The sequence below is a fragment of the Cheilinus undulatus genome, linkage group 22, assembly GCF_018320785.1.
Source record: "Cheilinus undulatus linkage group 22, ASM1832078v1, whole genome shotgun sequence".
NCBI lineage: Eukaryota > Metazoa > Chordata > Actinopteri > Labriformes > Labridae > Cheilinus > Cheilinus undulatus.
Window position 1 is genome coordinate 3461309 of NC_054886.1, and position 16193 is coordinate 3477501.

Genomic DNA, 16193 nt, shown 5'->3' on the forward strand with positions numbered 1-16193 from the left:
ATAGTCTGGTTTTAGACCAGGTCTCGCACTGAGACGGTCCGGTCTATAGTCTGGTTTTAGACCAGGTCTCAGCACTGAGACGGTCCGGTCTATAGTCTGGTTTTAGACCAGGTCTCAGCACTGAGACGGTCCGGTCTTTGGTCTGGTTTTAGACCAGGTCACAGCACTGAGACGGTCCGGTCTATAGTCTGGTTTTAGAGCAGGTCACGGCACTGAGACGGTCCGGTCTATAGTCTGGTTTTAGAGCAGGTCACGACACTGAGACGGTCCGGTCTATAGTCTGGTTTTAGAGCAGGTCACGACACTGAGACGGTCCGGTCTATAGTCTGGTTTTAGACCAGGTCACGGCACTGAGACGGTCCGGTCTATAGTCTGGTTTTAGACCAGGTCACGGCACTGAGACGGTCCGGTCTATAGTCTGGTTTTAGACCAGGTCACGGCACTGAGACGGTCCGGTCTATAGTCTGGTTTTAGACCAGGTCTCAGCACTGAGACGGTCCGGTCTATAGTCTGGTTTTAGACCAGGTCTCAGCACTGAGACGGTCCGGTCTATAGTCTGGTTTTAGACCAGGTCTCAGCACTGAGACGGTCCGGTCTTTGGTCTGGTTTTAGACCAGGTCTCAGCACTGAGACGGTCCGGTCTATAGTCTGGTTTTAGACCAGGTCACAGCACTGAGACGGTCCGGTCTATAGTCTGGTTTTAGAGCAGGTCACGGCACTGAGACGGTCCGGTCTATAGTCTGGTTTTAGAGCAGGTCACGACACTGAGACGGTCCGGTCTATAGTCTGGTTTTAGACCAGGTCACGGCACTGAGACGGTCCGGTCTATAGTCTGGTTTTAGACCAGGTCACGGCACTGAGACGGTCCGGTCTATAGTCTGGTTTTAGACCAGGTCACGGCACTGAGACGGTCCGGTCTATAGTCTGGTTTTAGACCAGGTCACGGCACTGAGACGGTCCGGTCTATAGTCTGGTTTTAGACCAGGTCTCAGCACTGAGACGGTCCGGTCTATAGTCTGGTTTTAGACCAGGTCTCAGCACTGAGACGGTCCTCCTCTAGGTGTCCAATGATTCATGTTCAGCAGCAGGTAGAGGGGAGGGAGCCATTTTAATTCTCTTAGATCTCAGTGCAGCTCTTGATATCATTGATCAGCATTTTAATAGATCATATCTTTCATTTGTGCTGTTCTCAGCTGAATCTAGGTTGAAATGATTTTAAATCTCTATATTGTGTTTCTATTCTCATATTTCAGAATGTCCATCTTTGTGTAAATGGTGATTGTAGTAGTGAATGAAAACCATGTAGTGTGTTCCTGATCAGATTGTTGTTAGGACCATGGTGGTAATGTGCTTTTGTTGTCCTGGTCTCATTCAGCTCCCAACCAGCCACAGCACACTTCTTTGTTAGTGAACTCACATTCTTTCATTGTTTCTTTGGCTCTAGTTTGGCTGAATCTTTGCTTTACTTAAACTCAGTTTGGAGCGTTGCTGATACTCAGGGAGACTAGTTCACTGTTATTTGACTTAGTAGATTAGTTTGGATTCTCCCTCCATTTGAATCCCTTTGTTTTTTACAAACTTATTCACCCTGAGTTTGTGGTGTTACTGTTATTTTACTGTTAGCAGAAGAAAAAAAGAGTTACGTACACTGTCCACTAGGAGTCGTTGTGAGACACCTATGAGAGTTTGTTGACGTGTATCCATGGTATCAGGGGGAGTCTAATAAACCGAGTCAGACATGTTCACAGTCATCCTATTGTATGTGTTTCCTGAATAATAAGAACGTGACATGGTGTCAGAAGTGAGATCGTAGGTGTGCACGGATCCAACGCAAAGGTCTAGCCGTCAAAAAAAATAAGAAGGAGAGAGAACGGTGAGCGTCATGAGCGACGAATGAGATGAGCAGAGTGGAGAAGGAGTTAGCAGGAAGGCTAACACGACTGCTGCTACGTTTAGCATTAAGCCACCGGAGCCCTTTGATTTCTCCAAGCCGTATGAGTGGACAAAATGGATGCGGAGATTCGAATGCTTTCGTCAAGCAAGCAATCTAACTGCAAGCTCTGAGGAGAACCAGGTGAACACTTTAATTTACTGTATGGGTGACGAAGCTGACGATGTTTTGAGAGGCCTAAAGCTAAGTGATGCGGACCAGCGTCAGTACACCACAGTGAGGGATGGCTTCCAGTCTCTCTTCATAGTGAAAAAGGACGTCGTTTATGAACGTGCAAGGTTTAATATGCGAAAACTAGAAGCTAATGAGACCGTCGACGCTTTTGTTACTGCCCTGTATGCGTTAGCTGAACACTACAACTACGGAGTGCTACATGATGAGCTAATAAGGGACAGGATAGTGGTCGGTCTAGCCGACACAACACTCTCAGAACGCATGCAAATGGAAAAAAGACCTTGACCTGGAAAAGGCAATAAACATGGCAAGACAATCAGAGGAAATCAAAATGCAACAAGACACACTGAGGAGTGAAGTCAGTGGTGTTAGAAAGATAGACATAAGTGTTGTTGACAGAGTGTTTACAAGCAGACAACAAAGAGAAAAGATGAAATTTAACAAAGCAGAAGGAGCTGGAGCAAAGCCACATAGCTTTCTAAGCAAGAACACCAAAAGCGCTCAGTGCTACAAATGTGGAGGCTTACCCCACCCAAAACATGAGTGCCCTGCTAAAGATGCAAAGTGCCGTTCCTGTGGAAAAAAAGGTCACTACCAGAGAGTGTGCCTAGCAGGTAAAGCAGTGCATGGTAAAGAAGAGGAAAATGGAGCTTTCTTCCTTGGCTCTGTAACTGCAGATGCAAATGCTTGGACTGCATTAATAAAAATATGTGACAAAAATATAACCTTTCAACTGGACACCGGCGCAGATGTCACAGTTATATCAAAGAAAGACTTAAACAACGTCTTCCTGGAAACACAAAAGCCAGTTCTACAGAGAGCAGAGAAACCACTGCTTGGTCCAGGGAGGGTCCCACTGGAATGTGTCAGGGTTTTCCAGAATACAACTGAGTACTGGATCGAAACAGACCATAGAAAATGTATGTGTGGTGAAAAATCTGGGAACACCTTTGCTGGGGTTACCTGCCGTTATAGCCCTTGTCTTACTCAAACGTGTGGAAAGCATAGATCTAGAGAGCTTAAAGATCAGCTACCCCAAGCCATGCAGCGGTCTGGGGGAGGTAAAACAACCATACACCATTAAGCTTCAACCAGATGCTGTGCCATTCTCCTTGAAAACCCCCAGGAGAATTCCATTACCATTAATAGGGAAAGTCAAAGAGGAGCTCCAGCAGATAGAAAGTCTGGGTGTCATCAGTCGAGTGAGTGGGCTGACAGACTGGTGTGCAGGCATGGTGGTCGCACCAAAGGAGGACAGCAAAAAGGTTCGTTTGTGCGTGGACCTCACAGGACTAAACCAGTACGTATGCCGTGAAAAGTTCATCCTGCCATCAGTTGAACAAAGCCTTGGGACACTTGCAGGAGCAAAACTGTTCAGCAAACTTGATGCCCATATGGGCTTCTGGCAAATTCCACTTTCTGAGGAGTCTGCAAAGTACACAACGTTTATCACGCCCTTTGGGAGGTTCCACTTTAACCGTTTACCTTTGGGTATAGCCTCAGCACCTGAACACTTCTGGCTGAGGTTACTGAAGGACTGGACTACGTGGTTTGCCACATCGATGATCTTCTGGTGTGGGGGCCTGACCAGGAAGAGCATGATGCTCGACTACACACAGTTCTCAAAAGCTAGGAAAAAGCAGGTATCACTCTGAACATGAGCAAATGTGAACTCTCCAAAAGTGAGGTGGTCTACCTGGGTCATGTTATCTCAGCTACTGGTATCCGCCCTGACCCGAGGAAAACGGAGGCTTTCATGGAGTTGAAGGAGCCTTCAAACGTGAGCGAGGTGAGGGGTTTTCTTGGAATGGTCAACCAGCTTGGAAAGTTTATTCCACAGCTGGCGGAGAAAGACAAGCCCCTCCGCGACCTCCTGTCAAAGAAAAATTGCTGGGTCTGGGAGACAGATCAGGCTAGAGCATTTGAAACGTTGAAGAAAGCCCTATCTTCACCACCAGTACTTGCTATGTACGACCCGAACTGAGACACTAAGGTTTCAGCGGATGCGTCATCATATGGTCTCGGCGGTGTTTTGCTCCAAAGGTGGGACAAGGAATGGAAACCTGTGGCTTATGCGTCACGATCACTCACTCCAACAGAACAACATTATGCACAGGTGGAAAAGGAGGCTTTGGGTTTCACATGGGCCTGTGAACGATTCCGAGATTTTCTCATTGGAAAACATTTCCTTCTAGAGACTGATCATAAGCCCCTTGTCAGCCTACTGGGAGCTCAACCACTGGATCTTCTTCCACCAAGAATCCAACGGTTCAGAATGAGACTGATGATGATCTTATGGAAAGCACAAACATTTATGTGGACTGTGTTATGGAAGGTTTGCCTGTCAGTCCTACATACATGGAAACACTGAAGGAGCAACTGAAAGCTGACAGCGTTTGCTCACTCGTTATGAAACTGTGTACAGAAGGCTGGCCAGCCCATGCAAAACAAGAGCCCTTGCTGAAAAGCTACTGGCCAGAACAAGCCTCTTTAACAGTGAAAGATGGACTACTACTGAAAGACACACGACTTGTGATACCCTCTGTAATGCAAAATGGCGTCCTCGACAAGCTTCACGAAGGACATCAAGGAGTGGTAAAGTGCAAAGAGCATGCACGTCAGTCTGTGTGGTGGCCAGGTTTAAGCCAGCAAGTGAATGAAATGGTGCTTAAATGCAGAATCTGCATAAAAGAACGGGAAAATCACAAAGAGCCTCTGCTACAGTCAGAGCGACCAGAAAGGCCCTGGCAAAAGCTAGGAGCAGATCTGTTTGAGCTGGGAGGAAAATCGTACCTGCTCGTTGTGGACTATTTCTCCAGATTCACTGAGATAGCACACCTGTCTCACACAAAATCCATGGATGTCATCCTGCATCTGAAATCTATTTATGCCCGACATGGCATTCCAGAGGTCCTGGTGTCGGACAATGGACCACAGTCTTCAGGACAAGCTTTCACTTCCTTTGCAGAGTCTTATGGATTCAGTCATTACAAGCAGCCCAAGGTTCCCACAGAGTAATGGAGAAGCGGAACGAGCTGTACAGACTGTGAAAAATCTTCTCAAAAAAGCAGCAGACCCCTATCTAGCACTTCGTGCTTATAGAGCAACACCTATTCAGAATGGATATAGTCCAGGTCAACTTCTGATGGGCAGGCGTCTTCGTACTACAGTGCCAATTCTCCCATCCCAACTTGAACCTTTACTGCCTGACACTGCTACCCTTGCTCTTAAGGAGGAGGAGAAGAGGAGGTCAGACGCTAAAGTCTTCAACAGCATCACCGTGTGAAAAAACTGAGCGCCTTGTCACCAGGAGAACAAGTGTGGGTAACAGACACCAAGACATCTGGGACTGTGCTCCAGAAACATTCAACCTCAAGATCTTACCTGGTGGACCTGCCTCAGGGTGTAGTGAGAAGAAACCGACAACACCTGATACCTTTTCACACACCAGATCAAGACAGAGTTTCTCCACAGCAGCAAAGCATGCCTGAGTCAGCTGCTGAGCCGGCTCCATCATCACCTGCTGTAGTATCCAAAGACTCACCAACAGAGACTCCTACTCTAAGGAGTAGATTTGGGAGAGCCATAGTAACACCTGTAAGACTGAACTTGTGAAAACTAAAGTGACTGAACTTTGGAAAAAAAAGTGTAACCAAGTAAAGTTCTAAGTGAATGTTTAAAACACAGGAAAGAACTAAAGTTAATGTGTTTGAAAAGAGTTGAAAATGTTTAAAGAGAATGAAAGTTTAATAACTTAAAGCTAATGTTAACAGTATTGTTCTTACTAAAGAGTCTAGAGGAACAGGCCTTCCAACAAAGAGGCAGAATAATCCTCTAAAGTCTGTCGAGACAAAGGTAGTCTACCCTTTGTTCTCTAGAAAGGAGAGGTGTGGTGTTACTGTTATTTTACTGTTAGAAAATAACAGAAGAAAAAAAGAGTTACGTACACTGTCCACTAGGAGTCGTTGTGAGACACCTATGAGAGTTTGTTGATGTGTATCCATGGTTTCAGGGGGAGTCTAATAAACCGAGTCAGACATGTTCACAGTCATCCTATTGTACGTGATTCCTGAATAATAAGAACGCTACAGAGTTAACATCTTATTGTTCCAGGGTTCATGACATCCTGATTAAAAAAGTGGATTGTGACTCACTGAGTAAAGCCAGTTTCAGACTGGGAGCGTGACACACACGTCTTGACCGCGATATGCGTGGATTTTCAGTTTGATTGCATGTTAACAAGCTAGGGCTTTCAGACTGCCAGCGTGAGCGTCGCGGCTCACGCAGCTGAGGCGCGGAGAGTTCAGAGATTCAAGGTCTCGCCTATTTTTTCCGTGCACCGCGTGCAGCTGGTGACCATATTAGACAGGAAAATGATAAATAGAGAGCCGTATTTACATCGTTGTGGCAAATATGCACATAGAATATGTTTACAATGTGTTTCTTGATAACCCTGAGAAAGGCCACAAGCTTAAACGCACCTGTTTGATAAAATTGTTCTCTAAAGATGTACTATTAGTGAAACTCTCTGTCTCCACACTGGTAGAACATGTCACAGGAAAGATAAACACTGTATGAGTGCTTTTCTGTTTTGTGCTTTTCAAAGAAAAAGCCTTTTTAATATTTCTGTAGAGAAACTCCGTTCACTTGTACAGAATGCTTTTATTTTGAATAGTTCCCGACAAACTTCCTCAATACGCTAAATCAATAAGCATGTAGGGGGGTTTATTCAGGTAAAACTGGTGAGGAAGGACAGGGCTTTGAGAGCAGGAAAATTTGGCTGACACACAGCAAACTCGTGCTCTGTGTTAAAGCTGTACTGGCAGGACCTGGAGCTGACACGCCCGACACACGCAAGCAGCAAAACACACTCCCAGTCTGAAACGGCCTAAGAGGCTCCATCAGACCTGATATGAGAACATGCAGAATATGACAAACATGTCCTGCTGTACAGATTGAACTGATATGCTCTGTTTTATTGTGTTTCCGCTTATTGTCAAAGCACTTTGCAAACCTCTGTTTTTAAAGGTGCTATACAAATAAAGTTATTATTATTATTATTATTATTATATTTATGTCATCACCGTCCTCTCTTCCTCTGATATAGGATGTAAAAATGTTGCATAACCTTTTTAAATTTAATCTGAACATAGAGTTCATAACGTTAAAGTTTCCAGAATACATCAGAATATTCCAAAGTTACCAACTGAACAGTCTGACTTTTCTTTTCCTCTCTCTCTAATTCTGAGCCAAAGTTCTTAACAGGATCCTCACAAGATCTTATACTTTAGTGAGATTTTAATTTAGCATCTTCATTTTTATTGACAAGACAAAGAATTCAATTAAATTTGAAATTGTTTTTTTGTTGTTTTTTGAGTAAAAAGATGATGTGAATTTTGTTTAATTTGTCAAACATACAAAAAACATCAAAGAGACTTTTCTGAACCACATCCTGAGATCTGGTACTAAAACTTGACAGGTTAAACTTTTATTGATGATAAAACAGTCAAGAGTAGATGAATACAGCTGTTTATGTGGATTTATTTGCATTAAATGAACAGATTAACAAATCATGTTTAGAGAGAACATTTATGGCGTGTTTCCTTTTCTTAATCCTCAGGACACTCCCCTACCTTCTTAACCCCCATCACAAGATTTTTTTTTCTTTTTTTTTTTTTTTTTGAGATTAAAATATTTCACTCTACTTTTTGGCAGCTTGGAGGTTCTTATAGAGAGATCCAATAAAAGAATATCCCCCCACCACCCAAACTCCAGATTTTGGTTCGTTGTGCAATAATAGAGCCAAAACACCATGGTTTACAATAAATACAAGAATAAAACAACAATCTGTTTATTAAAATGGCATCATATTTTAATAAGAAGCACATCAAAAACTTTATGTGCATATTTTCCATGATCAAGCATTGATCCCGTTCCATTGAGATGTTTTAGTGACATACTACTGTGTACTACTCATATGATAGTAGTAGTACTGTGGTCACCTATTACAGTATACTACTACTACATTAGAGAATAAATGTTTATTATCTAATCTTCTACATGTGTGATGGAAAAGAAAAGACAATCTGAACTTTACTGTAAACTTTCTTGTTTTTTGGAGCTTAAACTGCATGGTACACATGTTCAGCACTTTTCCCTGATAAAGATGGACTCAGATCTATCAGTGAAGGACAGAATGGTCCCCCCATGAAGACTCCCTGTTTTAACCCTGCTCTACTCCTCTATTACCTCTTTTATCAGTAGGTAAAGCCTCCTGTGAGGAAACAACTGTACTTTTCTCTGTCTTTGTAGGTCTGAATGCATGTTTGCATGCAGGAGTTAGTCTGCTCATGTCAGTAGAAGTGATTCTGTGTGTCTGAATAATGAGTTGAATCCCAATATGAATTCTCCATCCTTCTAAAGAAATGACCCACAAAACACTGACATCTACACACACACGATAGCTAACTCATTTACATCAGAGATGATATCTGACTGGATAATCTCCTATTTAAAGCACTGACATCTACACACACACCATAGCTAACTCGTTTATATCAGAGATGATATCTGACTGGATAATCTCCTATTTAAAGCACTGACATCTACACACACACCATAGCTAACTCATTTACATCAGAGATGATATCTGACTGGATAATCTCCTATTTAAAACACTGACATCTACACACACACCATAGCTAACTCATTTACATCAGAGATGATATCTGACTGGATAATCTCCTATATACTAATATATTCATAATAATAATAGTAATTCTAATCTATAAATACTACTAATATTAATAATAATAATAGTAATTCTAATCTATAAATACTAGTAATATTAATAATAATAATAGTAATTCTAATCTATAAATACTAATAATATTAATAATAATAACAGTAATTCTAATCTATAAATACTAGTAATATTAATAATAATAATAGTAATTCTAATCTATAAATACTAATAATATTAATTTTTTGACCCATTTGACCAATCAAGATGGGTTGCTCCATTTTAACCCAACAGATGAGTTAAATATTCCACCCCAATGCTGGGTCAAATTAACTCCAAATCTGGGTACATTCAACCACACATATTAGTTAAATACTCTACCCACTACTGTCATTTATCAAGTACCCAAATGGATACACTGTATCCATGTGTGCTGTCATGATAGTGAAAAGATAGTGGTACTGTGGCGGGGAAATACTCATAGCCAGTCCGAATGAATTTGACATGCTTTCATGCAACGAGCATGAGCAACTATCATTTATTTTACAACATAGTCTCAGACACATACAGTTAGGGTAGTCTGCACCATTAACTCCCTCACTCATGGTGTGACACTTTAAAAGAACACCCTCCCCCAAAAAAACATGAACCAACAAACTAAACATGCACAATTACAACCCCGCAATGAAACATGGCCATTAAAGAACATCAGAAGAGTGAATTCCCTTGCAGAAAGTAATACCCAGAAGTCCCTGCCCCTGGCGACTGCACCCTTAATCACCACAATACTATTTTAAAAGGTAACGCAAAACAGACAATGTGAATTAGTTATGCAGTGTGCACAAACCTTTAATTATTGACTTGGCTCACCAAGAGGGTGACCAGTCGAGTTTTCCCAGTGTTGATATTCGTATCGCACTTGGTGCTTCGTGGTGGATGGCAAGAGAAGTGGATGCCATGACGTGGTGACGTCATGATGTTCAAAGCACAAACAACCCATGTGCTGAGTCAACCGGTGTATGTTGGGTTGATGGATTTTGACCCAGTACAACTTGCACAAAAATAACCCAAATCCCATATAAATAACCCATAATAACCCAACAATGGGTTAAACATTTCATAACCACACAGCTGGGTAGAAAAAATAACCCAGCTGTTTTTAGTGTAGCTGGATGGGAGCAATGGGTCTTTATTGGGACGGTAACTGGATGGGAGCGATGGGTCTTTGTTGGGACGGTAACTGTATGGGAGCAATGGGTCTTTGTTGGGATGGTAACTGGATGGGAGCGATGGGTCTTTGTTGGGATGGTAACTGGATGGGAAAGATGGGTCTTTGTTGGGACGGTAACTGTATGGGAGCGATGGGTCTTTGTTGGGATGGTAACTGGATGGGAGAGATGGGTCTTTGTTGGGACGGTAGCTGGATGGGAGCCATGGGTCTTTGTCTGGAAGGTAGCTGGATGGGAGTGATGGGTCTTTGTTGGGACGGTAGCTGGATTGGAGCGATGGGTCTTTGTCGGGACAGTAGCTGGATGGGAGAGATGGGTCTTTGTCGGGACGGTAGCTGTATGGGAGAGATGGGTCTTTGTTGGGACGGTAACTGGATGGGAGCGATGGGTTTTTGTTGGGACAGTAACTGGATGGGAGCGATGGGTCTTTGTTGGGACGGTAACTGGATGGGAGCGATGGGTTTTTGTTGGGACGGTAACTGGATGGGAGCGATGGGTCTTTGTTGGGACGGTAGCTGGATGGGAGAGATGGGTCTTTGTTGGGACGGTAACTGGATGGGAGCGATGGGTCTTTGTTGGGACGGTAGCTGGATGGGAGAGATGGGTCTTTGTTGGGACGGTAGCTGGATGGGAGAGATGGGTCTTTGTTGGGACGGTAGCTGGATGGGAGCCATGGGTCTTTGTCTGGACGGTAGCTGGATGGGAGTGATGGGTCTTTGTTGGGACGGTAGCTGGATGGGAGCGATGGGTCTTTGTTGGGACGGTAACTGTATGGGAGCGATGGGTCTTTGTTGGGATGGTAACTGGATGGGAGTGATGGGTCTTTGTTGGGATGGTAACTGGATGGGAAAGATGGGTCTTTGTTGGGACGGTAACTGTATGGGAGCGATGGGTCTTTGTTGGGACGGTAGCTGGATGGGAGCGATGGGTCTTTGTTGGGACGGTAGCTGGATGGGAGCCATGGGTCTTTGTCTGGAAGGTAGCTGGATGGGAGTGATGGGTCTTTGTTGGGACGGTAGCTGGATTGGAGCGATGGGTCTTTGTCGGGACGGTAGCTGGATGGGAGAGATGGGTCTTTGTCGGGACGGTAGCTGTATGGGACAGATGGGTCTTTGTTGGGACGGTAACTGGATGGGAGCGATGGGTTTTTGTTGGGACAGTAACTGGATGGGAGCGATGGGTCTTTGTTGGGACGGTAACTGGATGGGAGCGATGGGTTTTTGTTGGGACGGTAACTGGATGGGAGCGATGGGTCTTTGTTGGGACGGTAGCTGGATGGGAGAGATGGGTCTTTGTTGGGACGGTAACTGGATGGGAGCGATGGGTCTTTGTTGGGACGGTAGCTGGATGGGAGCGATGGGTCTTTGTTGGGATGGTAACTGGATGGGAGTGATGGGTCTTTGTCGGGACGGTAGCTGGATGGGAGAGATGGGTCTTCATTGGAACGGTAGCTGGATGGGAGCGATGGGTCTTTGTTGGGACGGTAACTGTATGGAAGCGATGGATCTTTGTTGGGATGGTAACTGGATGGGAGCGATGGGTCTTTGTTGGGATGGTAACTGGGTGGGAGAGATGGGTCTTTGTTGGGACGGTAACTGTATGGGAGCGATGGGTCTTTGTTGGGATGGTAACTGGATGGGAGAGATGGGTCTTTGTTGGGACGGTAGCTGGATGGGAGCCATGGGTCTTTGTCTGGACGGTAGCTGGATGGGAGTGATGGGTCTTTGTTGGGACGGTAGCTGGATTGGAGCGATGGGTCTTTGTCGGGACGGTAACTGGATGGGAGAGATGGGTCTTTGTCGGGACGGTAGCTGTATGGGAGTGATGGGTCTTTGTTGGGATGGTAGCTGGATGGGAGTGATAGGTCTTTGTCGGGACGGTAGCTGGATGGGAGAGATGGGTCTTCATTGGAACGGTAGCTTGATGGGAGCGATGGGTCTTTGTTGGGACAGTAACTGGATGGGAGCGATGGGTCTTTGTTGGGACGGTAACTGGATGGGAGCGATGGGTTTTTGTTGGGACGGTAGCTGGATGGGAGCGATGGGTCTGTGTTGGGACAGTAGCTGGATGGGAGCGATGGGTCTTTGTTGGAACGGTAGCTGGATGGGAGAGATGGGTCTTTTTTGGGACGGTAACTGGATGGGAGAGATGGGTCTTTGTTGGGACGGTAGCTGATGGGAGTGATGGGTCTTTGTTGGGACGGTAGCTTGTTGGGAGCGATGGATCTTTGTCTGGACGGTAGCTGGATGGGAGTGATGGGTCTTTGTTGGGACGGTAGCTGGATGGGAGCGATGGGTCTTTGTTGGAACGGTAGCTGGATGGGAGAGATGGGTCTTTTTTGGGACGGTAACTGGATGGGAGTGATGGGTCTTTGTTGGGACGGTAGCTGGATTGGAGCGATGGGTCTTTGTCGGGACGGTAGCTGGATGGGAGAGATGGGTCTTTGTCGGGACGGTAGCTGTATGGGACAGATGGGTCTTTGTTGGGACGGTAACTGGATGGGAGCGATGGGTTTTTGTTGGGACAGTAACTGGATGGGAGCGATGGGTCTTTGTTGGGACGGTAACTGGATGGGAGCGATGGGTTTTTGTTGGGACGGTAACTGGATGGGAGCGATGGGTCTTTGTTGGGACGGTAGCTGGATGGGAGAGATGGGTCTTTGTTGGGACGGTAACTGGATGGGAGCGATGGGTCTTTGTTGGGACGGTAGCTGGATGGGAGCGATGGGTCTTTGTTGGGATGGTAACTGGATGGGAGTGATGGGTCTTTGTCGGGACGGTAGCTGGATGGGAGAGATGGGTCTTCATTGGAACGGTAGCTGGATGGGAGCGATGGGTCTTTGTTGGGACGGTAACTGTATGGAAGCGATGGATCTTTGTTGGGATGGTAACTGGATGGGAGCGATGGGTCTTTGTTGGGATGGTAACTGGGTGGGAGAGATGGGTCTTTGTTGGGACGGTAACTGTATGGGAGAGATGGGTCTTTGTTGGGATGGTAACTGGATGGGAGAGATGGGTCTTTGTTGGGACGGTAGCTGGATGGGAGCCATGGGTCTTTGTCTGGACGGTAGCTGGATGGGAGTGATGGGTCTTTGTTGGGACGGTAGCTGGATGGGAGCGATGGATCTTTGTCTGGACGGTAGCTGGATGGGAGTGATGGGTCTTTGTTGGGACGGTAGCTGGATTGGAGCGATGGGTCTTTGTCGGGACGGTAACTGGATGGGAGAGATGGGTCTTTGTCGGGACGGTAGCTGTATGGGAGTGATGGGTCTTTGTTGGGATGGTAGCTGGATGGGAGTGATAGGTCTTTGTCGGGACGGTAGCTGGATGGGAGAGATGGGTCTTCATTGGAACGGTAGCTTGATGGGAGCGATGGGTCTTTGTTGGGACAGTAACTGGATGGGAGCGATGGGTCTTTGTTGGGACGGTAACTGGATGGGAGCGATGGGTTTTTGTTGGGACGGTAGCTGGATGGGAGCGATGGGTCTGTGTTGGGACAGTAGCTGGATGGGAGAGATGGGTCTTTTTTGGGACGATAACTGGATGGGAGCGATGGGTCTTTGTTGGGACGGTAACTGGATGGGAGCGATGGGTTTTTGTTGGGACGGTAGCTGGATGGGAGAGATGGGTCTTTTTTGGGACGATAACTGGATGGGAGTGATGGGTCTTTGTTGGGACGTAGCTGGATTGGAGTGATGGGTCTTTGTTGAGACAGTAGCTGGATTGGAGCGATGGGTCTTTGTCGGGACGGTAACTGGATGGGAGCGATGGGTCTTTGTCGGGATGGTAGCTGGATGGGAGAGATGGGTCTTTGTTGGGACGGTAGCTGGATGGGAGTGATGGGTCATTGTCGGGACGGTAACTGGATGGGAGCGATGGGTCTTTGTTGGGACGGTAGCTGGATGGGAGAGATGGGTCTTTGTTGGGACGGTAGCTGGATTTGAGCAATGGGTCTTTGTTGGGACGGTAACTGGATGGGAGCGATGGGTCTTTATCGGGAAGGTAGCTGGATGGGAGTGATGGGTCTTTGTTGGGACGGTACCTGGATGGGAGCGATGGGTCTTTGTTGGGACGGTAGCTGGATGGGAGCGATGGGTCTTTGTTGGGACGGTAGCTGGATGGGAGAGATGGTTCTTTTTTGGGACGGTAACTGGATGGAAGAGATGGGTCTTTGTTGGGACGGTAGCTGGATGGGAGTGATGGGTCTCTGTTGGGACGGTAGCTTGTTGGGAGCGATGGATCTTTGTCAGGACGGTAGCTGGATGGGAGTGATGGGTCTTTGTTGGGACGGTAGCTGGATGGGAGTGATGGGTCTTTGTTGGGACGGTAACTGAATGGGAGCGATGGGTCTTTGTTGGGACGGTAACTGGATGGGAGCGATGGGTCTGTGTCGGGACGGTAGCTGGATGGGAGTGATGGGTCTTTCTTGGGATGGTAGCTTGATGGGAATGATGGGTCATTGTCGGGACGGTAACTGGATGGGAGCGATGGGTCTTTGTTGGGACGGTAGCTGGATGGGAGCGATGGGTCTTTGTTGGGACGGTAGCTGGATGGGAGAGATGGTTCTTTGTTGGGACGGTAACTGGATGGGAGAGATGGGTCTTTGTTGGGACGGTAGCTGGATGGGAGCGATGGGTCTTTGTTGGGACGGTAGCTGGATAGGAGTGATGGGTCTTTGTTGGGACGGTAGCTGGATGGGAGCGATGGATCTTTGTCTGGACGGTTGCTGGATGGGAGTGATGGGTCTTTGTTGGGACGGTAGCTGGATTGGAGCGATGGGTCTTTGTCGGGACGGTAACTGGATGGGAGAGATGGGTCTTTGTCGGGACGGTAGCTGTATGGGAGTGATGGGTCTTTGTTGGGATGGTAGCTGGATGGGAGTGATAGGTCTTTGTCGGGACGGTAGCTGGATGGGAGAGATGGGTCTTCATTGGAACGGTAGCTTGATGGGAGCGATGGGTCTTTGTTGGGACAGTAACTGGATGGGAGCGATGGGTCTTTGTTGGGACGGTAACTGGATGGGAGCGATGGGTCTTTGTTGGGACGGTAGCTGGATGGGAGCGATGGGTCTGTGTTGGGACAGTAGCTGGATGGGAGAGATGGGTCTTTTTTGGGACGATAACTGGATGGGAGCGATGGGTCTTTGTTGGGACGGTAACTGGATGGGAGCGATGGGTTTTTGTTGGGACGGTAGCTGGATGGGAGAGATGGGTCTTTTTTGGGACGATAACTGGATGGGAGTGAGGGGTCTTTGTTGGGACGTAGCTGGATGGGAGTGATGGGTCTTTTTTGGGACAGTAGCTGGATTGGAGCGATGGGTCTTTGTCGGGACGGTAACTGGATGGGAGCGATGGGTCTTTGTCGGGATGGTAGCTGGATGGGAGAGATGGGTCTTTGTTGGGACGGTAACTGGATGGGGGCGATGGGTCTTTGTTGGGACGGTAACTGGATGGGAGCGATGGGTCTTTGTCGGGACGGTAGCTGGATGGGAGAGATGGGTCTTTTTTGGGACGGTAACTGGATGGGAGAGATGGGTCTTTGTTGGGACGGTAGCTGATGGGAGTGATGGGTCTTTGTTGGGACGGTAGCTTGTTGGGAGCGATGGATCTTTGTCTGGACGGTAGCTGGATGGGAGTGATGGGTCTTTGTTGGGACTGTAGCTGGATGGGAGCGATGGGTCTTTGTTGGAACGGTAGCTGGATGGGAGAGATGGGTCTTTTTTGGGACGGTAACTGGATGGGAGAGATGGGTCTTTGTTGGGACGGTAGCTGATGGGAGTGATGGGTCTTTTTTGGGACGGTAGCTTGTTGGGAGCGATGGATCTTTGTCTGGACGGTAGCTGGATGGGAGTGATGGGTCTTTGTTGGGACGGTAGCTGGATGGGAGCGATGGGTCTTTGTTGGAACGGTAGCTGGATGGGAGAGATGGGTCTTTTTTGGGACGGTAACTGGATGGGAGAGATGGGTCTTTGTTGGGACAGTTGCTGGATGGGAGTGATGGGTCTTTGTTGGGACGGTAGCTTGTTGGGAGCGATGGATCTTTGTCTGGACGGTAGCTGGATGGGAGTGATGGGTCTTTGTTGGGACGGTAGCTGGATG

General features: G+C 46.9%; 1 protein-coding gene across 1 annotated transcript; it reads left to right on the forward strand.

Annotated features, from left to right (window-relative positions):
• The first annotated feature begins 3782 nt into the window (after positions 1 to 3782).
• Positions 3783 to 4109, forward strand: LOC121504945 (uncharacterized mitochondrial protein AtMg00860-like). The gene has a single exon (XM_041780066.1). It carries the CDS (start codon positions 3783 to 3785, stop codon positions 4107 to 4109), a length of 327 nt encoding a protein of 108 aa, XP_041636000.1.
• The last annotated feature ends 12084 nt before the right edge of the window (positions 4110 to 16193 follow it).